This window comes from Chelonia mydas, chromosome 16 (genome assembly GCF_015237465.2).
Source record: "Chelonia mydas isolate rCheMyd1 chromosome 16, rCheMyd1.pri.v2, whole genome shotgun sequence".
Classification (NCBI taxonomy): Eukaryota; Metazoa; Chordata; order Testudines; family Cheloniidae; genus Chelonia; species Chelonia mydas.
Window position 1 is genome coordinate 12,781,786 of NC_057857.1, and position 18,615 is coordinate 12,800,400.

The 18,615-nt window shown below is 45.4% G+C and overlaps 1 protein-coding gene and 1 long non-coding RNA gene across 9 annotated transcripts in view; one reads left to right on the forward strand and one right to left on the reverse strand.

Moving 5' to 3' along the window:
* Positions 1 to 15,805, reverse strand: part of DYNC2I2 (dynein 2 intermediate chain 2) — a 28,487-nt gene extending 12,682 nt beyond the window's left edge. Inside the window, exons 1-3 of one of the 8 annotated variants that reach the window (XM_037880054.2) lie at positions 8,781 to 9,219; positions 5,274 to 5,483; positions 563 to 823 (exon numbers count right to left, since the gene is read on the reverse strand). In XM_037880054.2, coding sequence (XP_037735982.1) covers positions 563 to 823; positions 5,274 to 5,483; positions 8,781 to 8,801 — 492 coding nt within the window. In that variant the 5' untranslated portion in view covers positions 8,802 to 9,219. Of the gene's footprint in view, positions 1 to 562; positions 824 to 1,339; positions 1,364 to 5,273; positions 5,504 to 5,641; positions 5,647 to 8,780; positions 9,247 to 15,577 lie in introns of those variants that run through there. The other 7 variants (XM_037880055.2, XM_043530531.1, XM_043530532.1 and 4 more) reach the window with 7 other exon arrangements.
* LOC119563862 lies at positions 9,341 to 12,382 on the forward strand. The gene is made up of 3 exons (XR_005222570.2): positions 9,341 to 9,561; positions 11,761 to 11,870; positions 12,005 to 12,382. It is a non-coding gene; the product is annotated as an uncharacterized LOC119563862 (long non-coding RNA).
* Positions 15,806 to 18,615: the final 2,810 nt, after the last annotated feature.

The following is an 18,615-nucleotide window of genomic DNA, read 5'->3' on the forward strand; positions in this document are numbered from 1 at the left end:
ACTAAGGAGCCCGTGCCCCGAAGGCTTGGGGCAGTCCCGCTCCACAATTCTGGGGGTTTAAGATCTACATTGCGCTCTCAAACCATGATCTGATAAGAGGTAGCAATAAACATACCCAGCATGCACCAATAGCTATCAGCTGCCCACATTCCTGGACGGATAACCGTCATGTGAACAGGTAGAGCTGCCAAACCACAGGCACTGCAATGACTTTCAGATGCTGCCAGACAATGATTAATACACTATTGTCTGAAGAATATGGCAGGAAGATCTAAATGATCAGAGATTTTAAACTGCACTGGTTGAAGAGAGGAGGAAACTAACCTACTCCAACTGTAAGCTTCCTTTTGATGAAGCCAGTATTACACACTGTTGCTACTCACAAGGACAGGTTACCTAACTAGACTGAGGTGAAGGCAAAAGGAGAAAGAATACTTATTTTCTTATGAACAGAGTCAAGCAATGACAGTCTCAGCACCAGGTAACAGAGCCAACTATTCCACAGCTGTTGCTATTGGCACTGTATAGTATGGTCACATTGCTCTGAATTCTATCAACCTACCGTTTCATTCTGATCTACCCAGTTCACCTCAAAGCCATCGAAGGCATGACTTCTCCAGTTTTTATTCAGCTCTTTGATAACAACATCCTCCACTCCCTGAAGGAACGAGAGCAGGCCAGGATAATCCACAGGAGCTTCCTTCTGGAGATCCAAGTCTTGGATCGTCTCCTCGCTTTGATCAGTCTGCATGCCAGCATCTCGGCTGGAATGGGATTGTACTGCAGCCTCCATGGTTGAGATCTCCCCAGTCTGGCAGCTTTTCTGTTGGAAGAAGAATAATGTTCTACAAATGAAACAACGAAAGATGGGTGCACAGAGACCCATTTAAGACAATTCCCTTTTGTCACTCAATATACTGAATATATATACTCAAAAGGAACCTTGCATATTGGGTTCCTGGCTAATTGGTGGCTTTTATGGACTGTGGAGTCATGTATGCAAGAACAGTTCTCAGGCCAGTGGAGATCATGTTTCACAAAGAGAAGAACAGTTATCTAATCTAAGTACACCTCTAGCAGGTCACTTTATAGAGCAACCCTGGTTTTAGAATCAGAGAAACAGAGGTCACTTGCTCCTTGATTTCCCTCAGATCAACAGGGTGAGGATACAGATGCCAACCTTCTATTACAGTGATTAGGTACTCGGGAGAATAAGTAGGAAAGGACAGTCCCAGAGTTATGGGAGTGGAAACATAGGACCCAATTTTAACTGATGTATAAGGCACTGGGGTCCACACTGTGTATGTACTGTACTACTAGGGTAAGAAAATTCAGTTACTTTTAGCATATGGTCAACATGAACGTAAACAGATTCCCCTCATTCTCGCTCCTCCAGTGCAGCATACTATAAAAAAAAAAAAAACATAAAAATGGCCATACTGGGTCAGACAAATGGGCCATCTAGCCCAGTACCCTGTCTTCCAAAAGTGATGACTGCCAGATGCTTCAGAGGGAATGAACAGAACAGAGCAATTACTGTGTGATCCATCCCCTATTGTCCAGTCCCAGCTTCTGGAAGCCAGAGGTTTCGGGACACCCAGAGCATGGGGTCTGTGTCCCTGATTATCTTGGCTCATAGCCATTGATGGACCTATCCTCCATGAAATCATCTAATTCTTTTTTGTACCCAGTTATACTTTTGGCCTTCACAACATCCCTGGCAATGAGTTCCACAAGCTGACTGTCCATTGTGTGAAGGAGTACTTCCTTATGTTTGTTTTAAACCTGCTGCCTATTAATTTCATTGGGTGACCCCTGTTTCTTGTGTTATGCAAAGTAGTAAATAATGCTTCCCTATATCTAGGGGGGCCTGGAACATAACACCTCTTCTCCTTGTGCAGAGTATCAAATTACTTCTATCTCCAAAGACCATTATTATTGAGGCTCTTTGTTTGTCATAGTCATGGCTTTGATAAAACTTTTGACTTTTAAGGTCTTTTAAACCAGTAATCAAGACTCCACGACTTTTACAAATTTGGCTCTACATATGTCCAGTGAAGTGAAGTGTCGGAGAGTGACATACTGTTTTAAATAATTTTTAATTAAAACAAATTTCAAAAATAAATCCAAAAACAAAGGCTATTTGGTCAAAGCAATGCGTGTTCATGACTTTCTGAATTTTTTCCATATATTTGTGACCACTGTATTTTTTGCCATGACAAAGAAACAGCCCGAATTATTATTAATCAGACATCAGCAACATGTTCTAGCTAGTTATTTATACTATACCTATAACCATGATGTCTCAGCACTGTACAAGACATACAGCAAGCCAGCTCTTGGACCAGACTTCACAGTCTGGATCCAACATCTCCCACAGGGTTCCAGAGTCTACATTCACGGGGAGCCACAATCTTTTAGAAATGTGCTGAGCCCATCAGCCTGGTTTATTTTTCATTTTGCACCTTTTATCCACATCTCAGCTAGTGGGAGTTGTGCTTAATTTTGACAGTTCTTCAATTTTCAGAAGGGTGCTAAAAACTGCCTCAGACTACTCCACCAAACAAAACATTATAAAACAAAAAGATGAGAACTTGTGGCACCTTAGAGACTAACAAATTTATTTGAGCATAAGCTTTCGTGAGCTACAGCTCACTGCATCGGATGCATCACGAAAGCTTATGCTCAAATAAATTTGTTAGTCTCTAAGGTGCCACAAGTCCTCCTTTTCTTTTTGCATATACAGACTAACACAGCTGCTACTCTGAAACAGATATTTTTGTATCTGCTACCTGTAAACAAGTAAACATGCTTTCCTAGCCAAGGTCTCCAGCCTGGATTTTCTGCAGCATTCCATATGCCCCCGGGGCACAGTAAAAAGAACAGATAGGCCGTTCCAAGAGCTAAATTATGTAAAGCTGCTGTGAATATTCAAATACAGATTTCAGAGTGGTAGTCTCTAAGGTGCCACAAGTACTCCTCGTTCTTTTTTCAAATACAGATGTGGCTTCACTCCAGTTTCAGCAACCAGCCAGCTACCCAAAGAGAAATAAAGCTGCTGATGGAACAGTGCTATGGGTTCAGCAAGTCAGAGGTGTTTCGAAGCCGGAAAGCTGGAATGAAGGAATAAATGGAGCTGGTGGTTATAATTAGCACTTCCTAATTATTCAATTTCCACTATGAAAAAGTGTGAAAATGGAAGCACTTCTGAAAACGGACAGGAAAACTGAAGTTCCTGTGGCAGCACTTAGTGCTTGTACTATGCACTCAAAATCAGCTTGCCTTCTGCTAATGTAGGATTATGCGAGCCGAAGATCTGGACTAGCAGTGTGGATGGTTTACAGAAGAAGAAAGGAATAAGTCTCCTGACTGACTTGAAGAATACACTTTAGATGTGAATTCATGGGTTCTAAAAAGTACAACCCTATCAGGAAAGAAGTAAAAAAAGGATTCTCAGGAGGAAAGAGCTTCTACTTTGCTGACCTTTCTCACAGAGGTAATTGCTACAAGGAAGACAACTTTCATTTAAGAAACTAGAGGAAAGCTTTTCCAAGTGAAAAATGAGGATTGCAGGCTTTTGAGAAGATTTTTGGGGTAATGGCTTTTGGACCTGACCGGAGACAGAGAGGTCCAGTCATCGCTACCTCTGCAGTCGAAGTTGCAGTCTCACAGCTGTACTGTGCAATTTCACCCTGTGTTTGCCCAACAGATCTTTGAGGGAGGCAGCACCCCTCAACTGGAATCACCGTTTTTATTTGGTTTTGCAAACCTTGAGATTGAGCTGTTCACTTCAGGTACTGAGGCAAGTTTGAGGTTTGTGTTTTTCTGTACTTTATTCATCTTGAGGCAGGCTCTATTGGTGGGAATTCCCTATATTCCGGGCAGAGCCACTGAAGCAAAAATCTATTCCAGCAGCTCCAGGGCAGAGAAGACCAGAGTCCCTCAGACTTTATTTAACTTATCCTGGGGAACTTTTATTTATTTTAAATTTGGAAGATGTGTTTCCTCATCAGAAATATCCAGAATAAATTAGGCCACCTCAATGAATGTGGACTGACAGGTCTACAATGTCAAAATGCCTCCCCTCATTTGAGTCTGACTCCTCAGAGGATAACAAAGACAAGAGAAAAGATTTCACCATCCACTGAAGATGGAGAGTTAAGTTTCCAGATTTCTTACATCTATGGGTTTCTGATTTCTTGGACTTCGTGGAGTGCTTTTCTTGGCTTTTCATTTACCAAAAGAGAATGAGGCTGGGGAAGAAGAAAGGAAGGGGCAGCAGAGTTGAAAAAGGAGAGGGATACCTCCAGGAAAGTAGAAGACGAGCCAGGAGATTTTGTTGATGTGGAAAGACTTCAGGCCTAGTGAGCACTCCAAAAGAAAACCTGAGGCCTGATGACCCCCCAAACAAGGCCAGTGGAGTCCCAGAAGGGGCTGTATAGTGCTGAGCGATGACTGAAGTTATGGCCAGAGAGGATTTAGGATGGGTAGAAGGCACAAATACAACGAGGAGGATCTATAGTTAGCACCGCTTAGGCACATGCAGTAGATTGTAAATATTCTGACAGTGCCAGTGACAATGGTCATAGCAATGGCAGAAACTTCCCTCCACCCTTAGTTTATTTTCTTACTCTAACGATTCAGACAAAGTGTTATCTGAAGATCTGTAAGGGCAGTAGAGCTGGCAAGTCACAATTTTCTTAGCACAAAGGGATTTCTTGGAAGACAAACAACTGTCGTGTTTTGCCGTTCAGCATTTGGGAGTGGGCACAAGGGACAAAGTACATTTTCTCTCCAGGATAAAACATTACATTTCCACCATATTTCAGAGAAGGAAGCACTGTGAGATCTTCTGCCAGCCTATCAGACCTAGATGGCAAAGGTGAACCAAATAAAGGTACCAATGCCTGAGGATGAGGATGAGGTAAACAATGTGTCAACGTGCTGTGTGCCTCACTCTATGGCATCCAGACCTTTGGGGACTTACCTCACTCTAGGACTGCCACAGACATGTCCCTAGGCTCTCCTGCACTTCCTGCAGAAGGATGGTTTTATTTGGGGGAAAACTCCTCAGGTTCCCAGCGAGCTGCAGCATTTGTTTCATGCATTGGTAGCTGCTTAATGCCAGAGAGTGGGGTGAGCGGCCCCTTTGGCTTCCCCCAGAGCAAGTGACTCATGGACAGAGTCAACGTGCAGGAGAAAGGGTCAAGGTACCCACCAACCCACCACCACGGCAAATGGCCCCTACCCCCACAACCACCATGGCCGCTCACCGCCTCGCAGCGGGTCCCCTGGTCTCTTCGCCACAGCGACTCTATGTCGGCACCGCGCACCACACCATCCCTGAACATCCCGGCGACGGGGGAAAGGCAAGAGGTAGCGGTGCGTCTCTCTAGAAGCACAGAAGCCTGGAGTCCCAGTCCCGAGCGACCCCTGGCAACCTCTCTAGAGCCGCCATCTTCCCAAGCCAGCCGCGTAGGTTCCTATGGAGACCAGAAAGGCACTGTAGAATGACATCAGTTAACAGCGAAAATTCCACTGTACTACTCTGTGACTGGCATGACCACCATCTTGGTTAAGGGCACTGAACTTACAGAATACCCAATGCTTCAGACGGCCACCTTGGTTAAGGGCATGGAACCTCAGGTCTCGGGGAAGGGCCTAGCCCGACCCGCCATCTTTGCTAAGGGCACAGGGTCTCTCTTTAGGACGTGTTGCGTGAGCCTGCCATTGTTCCCTCACCTTATCTGTTTAGGGGGCATTTACCTTGGCTTAGACCCCAGAACCCAGTGTGGGGAGGAAACATTCCAACTGTTCACAGGAAGTGAACAGGTCGAGGGGGTCGGTACCAGGAATAAAGATGGCCACGGTGGGAGAGGCAAGGACGCTGAAAGGAGGCAAAAAAAGACCAGTTCTTTTTAACTTAGTGGTTTAACTTTTTAACATGGGATAAATTCAGTCCTGGCATAAACAGATCTAAATCAATCCATGTTCTTCGTCAATGGAGTTGTTGCCACTTATTCCACGGATGAATATGCCCCCTACATAAGAATCAAGATATATGGGAACAAATTCAGCCAGGTCTATACTTCAGATTTCTGTTAACCCTATGTCAGTCAACGGTGTGAAGAGGTGTGATCCCAAACGACTGACTGACATACCTTTGCTGGTTGTAGCCCCTAGTGTCGACACAAACTGGCAGAACTGCGCTTTTACTGGTATAGCTTGTTTCACTTGGTTTTACTATACCAATATAGCTGCATCACACTAGGAATGCTTTGCCAGTATAGTATACTGGTATTCCTCCTATTCCAGTAAAGCAGCAGTACAGCTGCACTTATAGACATGCCCCAATGCAGGCGTAGCTTCAGAATGGACATAACTCTACTAAAGTCAAGAGATTTGCACCCAGTTATGCCATAGCTCAATTTGTTCTACTCTGGCAATCTAACAAGAAACAATCATCAGATAATAATTATACTTTACAGTAATATTTCACCCTTCTCTAGCATCTTTCACTTGAGAAATATTAGCAAAGTAAGCCTTCCAACACGGATATGAGGTAGAAATAAATATTATTATATTAATTTTACAGATACAGAGAATGAGGTAGAGAGAGATTAAGTAACTCACCCAAAGTCAAAAGAAATCACCTCACCACCTAATATAGTATTGGGAACAGAAGGACCACTCCTAGTTCAGTAAGCCATTAATGAGGTCTACACGTTTTTAAATCTTGTATTTGCTATTGATGTAAGTCGAATATGCTGTATAAACTCAGAGAAAGTTATTGTATTATGTTTGATATCTGCATGGATACTATGGTGATGAGTGCAATATAAGAACCTATATAGAAAAGAGTTTCTGCAACAATTGTATAAGTACTGTATCTTCACAGAGAGAAAACAACAGGTACTAAATGGCTCTTTAATCTAGTTGAGAAAGGCACAACTTTACTGAATATTTGAACATGATTGGAAATGAGTATTGCAGAAAAGTTCTCAGCAGTATTTAAGGCAAACATTTATAATTTAAAACAGAGAGCCTGCTGCAGTCAGTGCAGGTAAGATCCATTCCTTGCTCTTCTGTGTTTACAGATCAACATTAATAGCTGCTACTGGATATACTCCAGCACAACTCTTAATGGAAAGACAACTCTCAACTGTTTTTCCAACTTTGGAAAATAATGACTCTCCAAAGTGGCCAGACATGAAGGGAGTAGCCAAATTGATAACAATTCTAAGAAAGCTAGAATTAGAATCCAAGAAGAGTGTGATGCTCCACTTTTACAACACGTCACTCAGCTAGAAAACCTACCAGATCTAGAACCTGGTTACCATGTTCATGTCAAAGTGAATAGAGAGCTCTCTCAGCGATACAAACCCCCACCTCGAATGAGCAGTGGTAGCTTTATCACAGGGAGTGATGATTATTTCCACTTGATACAACATGGCTCACCAGACCTTGTAAAACTACCATTTTTTACTAACTGAACTTGCTAAGTGAAGTCTCTGAAGATTAGTGTAAAACTTTGCTCTCTTTTACCTTTTTCTTTAAAAAGGGCTCAAACCAGGTACCGTGCTAATTCACAATATATAATCGTATACACTTGGTATTTTATAGCCCACCTGTTGAAACAACAATACTTTAATAATTTACTAAAATTATACACCAAATCATTCTTTCTGAACTGAACACAGTTACAGAAATTGAATCAGTTACGTGAACTGAATATTAAAGAAAAGATAAGATACAAAATGCTCATTAAAATAGTACAATTGGAAATGCTGTTTTCCACAATTAACAGGCACGTTTCGGAAGAGATTCGGGTAAATATTTCAAAACTACCATGAAGTGGATGTTTTCTAATCAGAACTTTAACTCGGCAGAGGCTGCTGGAGCGCTTAATTAAGCAATGGCTGTTTGCCTAAAGTGTTTTAAGATTAACGAAAGGTAGCGGGAAGCAGCGGTAGAAGTGCTGCACAGGCACCCCTCCCCCGATTACTTTGCGAACACAGAGGATTTCGTGTTATGGGGTAGCTGTTTCCGGTGGGGGCCTCAGAGCCAAGCCCTACCCCCACCCTGCGGCCGGAGATGGGTAGATTGGTGTCGTCTTCTCTCCCCCGCCCCCATTACACAGGAAAACTCAGGTGCGGGAAGCACGTGTGTGAAAGGAACCGGGCACAGCGGAGAGCGGCTGGCCTGGACGCTCGTTGCCATGAGCACCTCCACAGCCCCCGCCAAACAGGCGAAGATCCATGGGTGGGGGAACCGACAGCCTTTACCGGGGAGCAAGTTCCCCCTACGGCGGCGACTGATGCAAACCCCACGCCACGGTGCGGGGAACCGAGTACCGACCTTTCAGGACACGCGGGCCGCTCGGATCGCACGTGGGGACGGGCGGGAGGCGGGCAGCCGCATCCCGCTGCTGCACGAGTAGCGCGTGGCTCCCCAGTCGGGCGGGCCCCGCCAGCCACCGAGACAGCGCCGCTCCATCCCGGCGCTGCGCGGCCGGGCAGCACCATGCAGCAGTAGCGGCTCCGAGACCACAAAGCGGCGAAGCATCATGGCGGCGGCGGAGCACAATGAGGCTCCGCGGATGCTGCTCCAGGAGGGGGGGTCCCGCTGCTCCGCGCAGGCCGCAGCGCCCCCCGCCCACGGAGAAGGAGGCCGGGCAGTACAGACAAAAGGGCTCTAACATGGCCTCCTCTTGCCGCGGCTGAGGCCTGCTCATCCGCCCGGCCGCCGCCATTCCCTTCCCTCCCCCGTCCCGGCCTCACCTGAGGTCTCGTCGGCCCCATCGTGGTTGGAGTTCAGCTCCTTCTTACTGACTTTGGCCGCCGGCGCCGACATGTTGGTGGCTGCGGAGCGCGGAGGGAGGGGGTTGTAACGGGACTGAGCGCAGGGGGGGCCAGGCACAGACTCCTGCTGCTGCTGCCGCCGCCGCTCGGACTCCCTCCGCGGCCGGGACGCCTCCTCCTCCTCGGCCCGGACCTGGGGCTCCCGGATAAAAGGGGGCAACAGCGGCGCTCAGGCACCCTCACGCTATCGCCCCAGCCGGGACCAACGCCGCCTCCTCCTACTGCTGACGAGGGGCGGGCAGCGTTGTGCGCAGGCGCAGCAACCCCCCCCTCCGGGGCACAGGGGTACGAAGGCCACATTGCGCACGCGCAGCAATCCCCCCTCTCCCGGCCACTGGGGAGGGGAGGCGCAGAAAACACCGCTCTTGGGCATGTGAGACCAGCGCTGTTATGCGCAGGCGTAGACATCCCCTCCCGTCCTGAACATCCAGGGTGCGGCAGCTTTGCGCGCAGCCGCACTAGACTCCATGGGGGCCCCGCCTCCGCCGCTTGCCCCACGCTGTGCCCCCTTTGGCCGCGCCTCGCGCACGGGGAGAGGGCGGACGGAGCTCAGTGCTAAGGCGCCGAGGACGGCGCGAGAAGCGGGCGCGAGAGAGGGAAACTAGGGCAGCGGCGCGCGCTGTCCCGCTCTATCACGCACGTGGCTGGTTCCGCCGGGCCTTCGACGGCTGTGCACAGGGATGGGCTGCCGCGCCCCCAGGTGATGACCTTGCAGCTCTCCTGCCCCAAAACACGCTCCAGCCAGTAGCCTTGCAGCTCCATAAGTGCCCGAGGGATGGCCCCGCAGGTTTCCTGCCCAGTAACGAGCTGGCGTGGTGGCCTATGCATGCCTGCTGTGGTAGCCATACAGCCATGATAGTCACAACGTCCGCTGTGTGCAACGTACACCTACCTACCACCTCCTGCTCTGGCACAGTGTCCCAAGGGAAGAGTGTATCACGGGCTGTCTGAACTCTGCCCTGTACAATCTGTCACCACAGAAAAAGGATGTACTCTTGAGGAAGCCACTGGTAGCTATGCAGCAATGTCACTCAGAAATGGGGTTCCGGGGTCACCTGACTGTTAATCACTCATAATAAGTGTGCTGCTTTGGGTTCTTTGTCCTTCTAAAGCCTAAACCCAACCTGTAACGTTTTCTGAAGGGTTAAACGGAGAGGCACTGGTTGGCTCATAGAGTCGATCATTGGTTTTTGATATCTCGATTAGCAGTTCCTATCCAGTTGCAAGTGAATAACGAGCACAGGTCACTGCCATCTTGTTGCTATTTGAACAGGCCTAGGCCACAGCTTCAAATGCTTCCGTTAGCCTATGTCTCAACGAGCATTTAGAGAGCTTTTCAATCGCATTCAGCTAACGTGACTGAGATAGCACAGGGCTTCTTAGGAGACTAGATATCAATTGTAAACAAATATTTTTTATGTTCTGGAGTTGCCGGTCATGGCTATGTAGTTACTGTTGAATTCTATTTTGCACTTAAAACATGGATTCAATCACTTTGTTAAAAGAAAAGGAGTACTTGTGGCACCTTAGAGACTAACCAATTTATTTGAGCATAAGCTTTCGTGAGCTACAGCTCACTTCATCGGATGCATACTGTGGAAACTGCGGAAGACATTATATACACAGAGACCATGAAACAATACGTCCTCCCACCCCACTCTCCTGCTGGTAATAGCTTATCCAAAGTGACCACTCTCCTTACAATGTGTATGAAAATCAAGGTGGGCCATTTTCAGCACAAATCCAGGTTTTTTCACCCCCCCCAAAAAACACACACACACACAAACTCACTCTCCTGCTGGTAATAGCTTATCCAAAGTAACCACTCTCCCTACAATGTGTATGATAATCAAGGTGGGCCATTTTCAGCACAAATCCAGGTTTTCTCACCCCCCCACCCCCATACACACACAAACTCACTCTCCTGCTGGTAATAGCTCATCCAAAGTGACCACTCTCCCTACAATCAAGGTGGGCCATTTCCAGCACAAATCCAGGTTTTCTCACCTCCCCCCCCCCCCCCCCCCCCCCCAAACTCACTCTCCTGCTGGTAATAGCTCATCCAAACTGACCACTCTCCTTACAATGTGTATGATAATCAAGGTGGGCCATTTCCAGCATAAATTGGTTAGTCTCTAAGGTGCCACAAGTCCTCCTTTTCTTTTTGCGAATACAGACTAACACGGCTGTTACTCTGAAACCAATCACTTTGTTGTGTTTCATCCCCAAATGTACAGCGCTTATTCTTTGAGTAATTTAAACATACATCAGGTTAGAAGGCGATTCAGTACCCTCATATGCTCAGCGCAGAGTAAGTGAACCAGAAGCTCATCTTTTCCACTGCATTTTTCAGTCTGCTGTTTTTCTGCCACCCTCTGGCCTCTTGCATTGTCCCTGGTTCTCCTGGTTTTCTTGCTCTCTTCTTTCGCCTCCTTTTCATATGGCTCTTCTCACACACTTTACCCAACATCCCAGTAACACCTCCCTGCCTGATCCCTCTCTCCCCCTCAGATGGTTCCTACTGTTGTCACTGCACTTTCTTCAGCTTTCTTCTCTCTGTGATTCCGCCTAAGAACTGCCATTCTCACCTCTCAAATTCCAACAGCCAAATCCCTAGTGTCACTCCCCAGTCGCTGTCTTTCACGTCCAAATCCCAGCTCTAACCGTCACCATTCCCAACTGTCCCGGAGTGTTCTGGAACTTTTCTATTTCTAATGTTCCAGCCCTGTTTGCTGTATGAATAGCTGCCAAGAGGAAAGGAACATCACTGTATTTGGTCTCCTTACGTCTGTACCATAGCAATTGTTAGTACCATGGGTGAGCATGCTTATTGGCAGTCGGAAATGAGAAGCAAGGGACTGAAAGAGTCATGGAGACTAAATTATTTTCTCCTTCCTAGGGGTGTCTCTCCAGGGCACTGTTGAAGCATATCACTGAGGAGAAACTGCCTCATTCCCTGTGTGAATCTCCTAAGATCCATTATTGTTGCTGTCTTCATCTTCAGAGAGGGTAAGTGTGGCTTGTTTTTTTCCTTCTTTAATAGCTGGCTTCAAGTTTAATCGCTGGAGCCAGTCTATACGGCAAACAGTTATATCTGCTTGGATTGTCTCTGGCATAAACCATATATTTACCATTCACTGCAGTTCTTCAGATTTTCACATGAAGGGCTCCAAGTACCTAAAAACGTGGACATCTGTAGGAAAGCTACTTCCAAATGGGAACATCACAGCGGGAGAAGCCTCTGTCTATTCCTCACCCTGCATTTGAGTCTATGAATTATTTAGAGGCTTGGAAGGATTAGATTTTTGATAGATATCAGTAAACATCTATTTCACCGTACACACACAAACTGACAAAAAGTATTTCCATCCGTAATAACTGAAGTATACAGGCAGGCAAAGTTAGAAAAATGCTACTTGAGAACATATTAGAGTTTGATTTAACGATACATACTTTGTATATTTTGACATGTGACGTTGATAATTTGTATTTTAATGGTTATAAAGTTTTAACTTTCTGAATTTCAGTGTCTTCTGTCACTAAATAATTTTTGTCTGACCACCCTTGTTGCCTGAACCTCCCTTACTTTCCCACAAGTGTGAACATTTAAATAGTTAAAAATAAAAAAAGCTTTAAAATAAACATCAATATCCATTGAAATGATATTAAAAAAATTGAATTCTGTCAAGCCTGATCATTCAGTATCCCTGAGGCACATGATTAGTATGGCCCATTGATGCATCTAAGGTCTAGTAAGCTGGGATGCGCTGTCTTGAATGCCAACAACACATTGTAGTTCCTGGGTACTGATAAGAACATCCTATGAAACTGTTTACCTTTTACCAGAACTAGGTAATTAGTCTATGGGACCACAATATATTCATTAGAGAGAGAGAGAAATACTTGAAATGTTTGTATTTTTCCCCCCAAAAAAGGTCAGGAAGCAAATTCAGATCTATATATGCTCCATGCAGTGAGAGAAAGCTAGGAACTCACTTCTCTTTTTGGAGGGATGGCCCAGTCTGTTATTCTTCCACTGCTACTTCTTGCTTTTTCTTTGATTCTGTTGTTTTCCCCTCTTGCTCCCTTCCTTTCACTCAGCTCTTCTGATGCACTCTTCCAAGCTTCCTAGTAATGCTTCCTCCCTGACTGCTCTTCTCTTCTCTTCTCTCTTCCCCTCACTTTTATCCTTCTCATGTCAGCTGACCAGTTCCAACTGTTGCTTTCAAGTGCCATGGAACCTCCTGCTTCCAACAGTCTCTCTCTCCTCCTTTTCAAAGGGACATCACCCAACCATTCCAATCACTGTGTTTACAAAACTCCCATTGCTTTACAAGGGACCATGTGTAAACTGCACCAGTGATTACTAGTATATCACTCCTGTGTACCTTCCCAATCATTACAAGTCAGGGACTTTTTGCTCCTCTTCACTGTCAGATGTGACAGGGTGTAAAGTGATAGAGTAGCTCCTAAGTCCATGGAAGGATGAGAGCAGAGCGTACTCCCCATTTCAGGCAGCACTGGTTCACCTTCTGTCCTTGCTTCATGTATGTGCGCCTCCACACACGCTAGATATTTGAGTTCGGGTGTATGTGTGGGAGAGCTAGTAGCAACACAGCCCCTCCGTAATCTGATGTTATTGTTCCTCTGTGTAAGGATCCCAACATTTAATTGGCTTTTTCCCCCCATCGGATTGGTTTGAACACTTGCTGTCACATATCTGCAGAGTTTGCGCTTAACACTTATGTCTATTTTGTCATATCAAGCACGTTCTAGAGTCGCCGATGCCATAACAACACAAGTTCTTAAGAGTTTAAAAATTAAATATTCAGAGTTCTCTCCTGCCACAGATTTCCAGCATTATTCAAAAACTGTCATCCAAAGCAGTTTCAGTGCTTGAATAACAATGGAAGTATTAAAAGGAGCATAGTACTTCTATGACACATATCTCTTGTCTGTTGATATTATTGGAGAAGATAAAGTGCTCATTTTGTGACCGTTACCAGACCATGCTTTTCTGAGCTCCGATTGCATCAAGATCACATTGAATATTACATGGCCTCATTTTTCACTTTTCTCTTTTGATTGTGTAAGGCTTGAATAGGATACATAACATAATGTAACTTTACTAAATCATGCTGCCCAAATAAGTATCTTCCCTAAGAGAGGTGAATGGGGGCTATGGCAGATGGGCAGAGTCAATATTCTTGCTCTTGTCTGAACTTCAAATTGGACCATGAAGAAATACTTACTCGTCTACATCATATCTTTCAAACACAATACATTTACCCTAGTGTTGTCACTAGGGGAGCTAGGCTGCAGAGGAGCCTTCCGGATGGCAGGGGCTAGACGCATTGTGTCAGTAACACTTTATCAGAGGGGTTATTCCCATCTGCCTTTCTGTATGCCATGACAAAGACACAGCCGGAATTATTATTAATTAAACATTAACAACATGCTCTACCTAGTTATTTATACTATACCTATAACCATGATGTCTCAGCACTGTACAAGACATACAGCAAGCCAGCTCTTGGACCAGACTTCACAGTCTGGATCCAGCATCCCCCACAGGGTTCCAGAGTCTACATTCACAGGGAGCCACAATCTTTTAGAAATGTGCTGAGCCCACTCCAAAAGAAAACCTGAGGCCTGATGACCCATCAAAGAATCATAGAATATCAGGGTTGGAAGGGACCTCAGGAGGTCATCTAGTCCAACCCCCTGCTCAAAGCAGGACCAATCCCCAATTTTTGCTCCAGATCCCTAAATGGCCCCCTCAAGGATTGAACTCACAACATCCTGGGTTTAGGAGGCCAATGCTCAAACCACTGAGCTATCCCTCCCACCCCCAGAACAAGGCCAGTGGAGTCCCAGAAGGGGCTGTATAGTGCTGAGCAATGACTGAAGTTATGGCCAGAGAGGATTTAGAATGGGTCAAAGACACAAATACAACGAGGAGGATCTATAGTTAGCACCGCTTAGGCACATGTAGTAGATTGTAAAAATTCTGACAGTGCCAGTGACAATGGTCATAGCAATGGCAGAAACTTCCCTCCACCCTTAGTTTATTTTCTTACTCTAACGATTCAGACAAAGTGTTATCTGAAGATCTGTAAGGGCAGTAGAGCTGACAAGTCACAATTTTCTTAGCACAAAGGGATTTCGTGGAAGACAAACAACTGTCATGTTTTGCCGTTCAGCATTTCAGAATGGGTACAAGGGACAAAGTACATTTTCTCTCCAGGATAAAACATTACATTTCCACCATATTTCAGAGAAGGAAGCACTGTGAGATCTTTTGCCAGCCTATCAGACTGAGATGGCAAAGGTGAACCAAATAAAGGTACCAATCCCTGAGGATGAGGTAAACAGTGTGTCAACGTGCTGTGTGCCTCACTCTATGGCATCCAGACCTTTGGGGACTTACCTCACTCTAGGACTGCCACAGACATGTCCCTAGGCTCTCCTGCACTTCCTGCAGAAGGATGGTTTTATTTGGGGGAAAACCCCTCAGGTTCCCAGCGAGCTGCAGCATTTGTTTCATGCATTGGTAGCTGCTTAATGCCAGAGAGTGGGGTGAGCGGCCCCTTTGGCTTCCCCCAGAGCAAGTGACTCATGGACAGAGTCAACGTGCAGGAGAAAGGGTCAAGGTACCCACCAACCCACCACCACGGCAAATGGCCCCTGCCCCCACAACCACCATGGCCGCTCACTGCCTCGCAGCGGGTCCCCTGGTCTCTTCGCCACAGCGACTCTACGTCAGCACCGCGCGCCACACCGTCCGTGAACATCCTGGCGACGGGGGAAAGGCAAGAGGTAGCAGTGCGTCTCTCTAGAAGCACAGAAGCCTGGAGTCCCAGTCCCGAGTGACCCCTGGCGACCTCTCTAGAGCCGCCATCTTCCCAAGCCAGCCGCGTAGGTTCCCATGGAGACCAGAAAGGCACTGTAGAATGACATCAGTTAACAGCGAAAATTCCACTGTACTACTCTGTGACTGGCATGACCGCCGTCTTGGTTAAGGGCACTGAACTTACAGAATACCCAATGCTTCAGACGGCCACCTTGGTTAAAGGCATGGAACCTCAGGTCTCGGGGAAGGGCCTAGCCCGACCCGCCATCTTTGCTAAGGGCACAGGGTCTCTCTTTAGGACGTGTTGCGTGAGCCTGCCATTGTTCCCTCACCTTATCTGTTTAAGGGGCATTTATCTCGGCTTAGACCCCAGGACCCAATGTGGGGAGGAAACATTCCAACTGTTCACAGGAAGTGAACAGGTTGAGGGGGTCGGTACCAGGAATAAAGATGGCCACGGTGGGAGAGGCGAGGACGCTGAAAAGAGGCAAAAAAAGACCAGTTCTTTTTAACTTAGTGGTGAACACATGGGATAAATTCAGTCCTGGCATAAACAGATCTAAATCAATCCATGTACTTCGTCAATGGAGTTGTTGCCACTTATTCCACGGATGAATATGCCCCCTACATAAGAATCAAGATATATGGGAACAAATTCAGCCAGGTCTATACTTCAGATTTCTGTTAACCCTATGTCAGTCAACGGTGTGAAGAGGTGTGATCCCAACCGACTGACTGACATACCTTTGCTGGTTGTAGCCCCTAGTGTCAACACAAACTGGCAGAACTGCGCTTTTACTGGTATAGCTTGTTTCACTTGGTTTTACTATACCAATATAGCTGCATCCACACTAGGAATGCTTTGCCAGTATAGTATACTGGTATTCCTCCTATTCCAGTAAAGCAGCAGTACAGCTGCACTTATAGACATGCCCCAATGCAGGCATAGCTTCAGAATGGACATAACTCCACTAAAGTCAAGAGATTTGCACCCAGTTATGCCATAGCTCAATTTGTTCTACTCTGGCAATCTAACAAGGAACGATCATCAGATAATAATTATACTTTATAGTAATATTTCACCCTTCTCTAGCATCTTTCACTTGAGAAATATTAGCAAAGTAAGCCTTCCAACACGGATATGAGGTAGATATAAATATTATTATATTCATTTTACAGATACAGAGAATGAGGTAGAGAGAGATTAAGTAACTCACCCAAAGTCAAAAGAAATCAGGGGCAGAACTGAACAGAAGTCTCCCAATTCCCAGCCCTGTGCCTTTTACCATCCATCTCCTCCGCTCCTCCTGGTTTATTAAGGCCTTCAGGAAACTCTAATGAGTAGATCTTTACAAAGGACGTAAATGCTACACACATATAAGCAGTGTAACCCAAACCCCATTTGAGCATGACACCTCACCACCTAATACAGTATTGGGAAAAAAAGGACCACTCCTAGTTCACTAAGCCATTAATGAGGTCTACACATGTTTTTAAACCTTGTATTTGCTATTGATGTAAGTCGAATATGCTGTATAAACTCAGAGAAAGTTATTGTATTATGTTTGATATCTGCATGGATACTATGGTGATGAGTGCAATATAAGAACCTATATAGAAAAGAGTTTCTGCAACAATTGTATAAGTACTGTATCTTCACAGAGAGAAAATAACAGGTACTAAATGGCTCTTTAATCTAGTTGAGAAAGGCATAACAGGAACCAATGGCCAAGAAGCTGAAGCCAGACAAATGCAAATTATGTGCACTTTTTTAACAGTGAGGATGATTAACCATTGGAACAAACTACCAAGGAAAGTGGTGGATACTTCATCTCTTGGAGTCTTCAAATCAAGATGTCTTTCTGGTAAACTATGAACCTATGAACTCACATGTGTACGTTTACTTACTCTGTGCCCCAGATGCTGCACCTCATGAGGCTACAATAATACTTTGTGCTTAAAATGATACTTTGCATCTGCAGATCTTCTCTAGCTTTATTAGAGAAGTGAATGGGATTCCCATTTTACAAATAAGGAAACAGGCGGCACAGAGAGGTTAACTGACCTGCCCAAGATCACAAAGCAAGTCCCATTATTCTGTGGTAACATATACTGTTTTACCAGTGCAAGGGTCTGTACATGGATTGTAATGGGCTGATATCATGAAAGTATCCTTCACCCTCATTTTCTCCCAAGTTTAATACTTCTAAAACCTGACAAAATCCAGACTGCAGAACTTCTCTTTAGATTTTCAGCAGGCCAGTTTTAAGTATGATCTTAGCAATACTTTACTCCCCTTGTTCCCTTTTCTGCTCTCTCTGTTGGCACTTGATGTTTTAAACATTCATTTGTGAAGCAATTATAAAAGACTTGCAGTACAAGAGGAATAATAGGAGCAATGCACTGTTTTTCTCACAGCAGGACTCCGGTCCCTTGTCTGGAGAAAATACTTAGTGTTCTGCCTCATAGTGAATTCATTCAGGACCCAGACTGCTGTCTCATAAAAGAGCGCTCTGCTCCTATTATTGCTGAAAGCCTAGCATAGCACTTGCTGGGAAATGCTTATTCCTTGAGACATCAGCAGACTCTACTGCTTGAAGATGTTTAAGGGCATTGAGAATCTTTGTCTCCCAATGATTGAGATAGTAAATAAATAAATTTCCCTATTCAAACTCAGCCACTCCACTAAAATATGCAAAGTGGGTGTTCTTTACAGGGTTCTTTGATCAAAATGCAGTAAGTATTAAGTACAGAAAGTAGAGTGCTTCTGAATCTCACAGTTTACTGTATGCTAGATAACTTTGCTGGACAACTTTACTGAACATTTGAACCTGACTGGAAACGAGTATTTCACAAAAGTTCTCAGCAGTACTTAAGGCAAACATTTATAATTTAAAACAG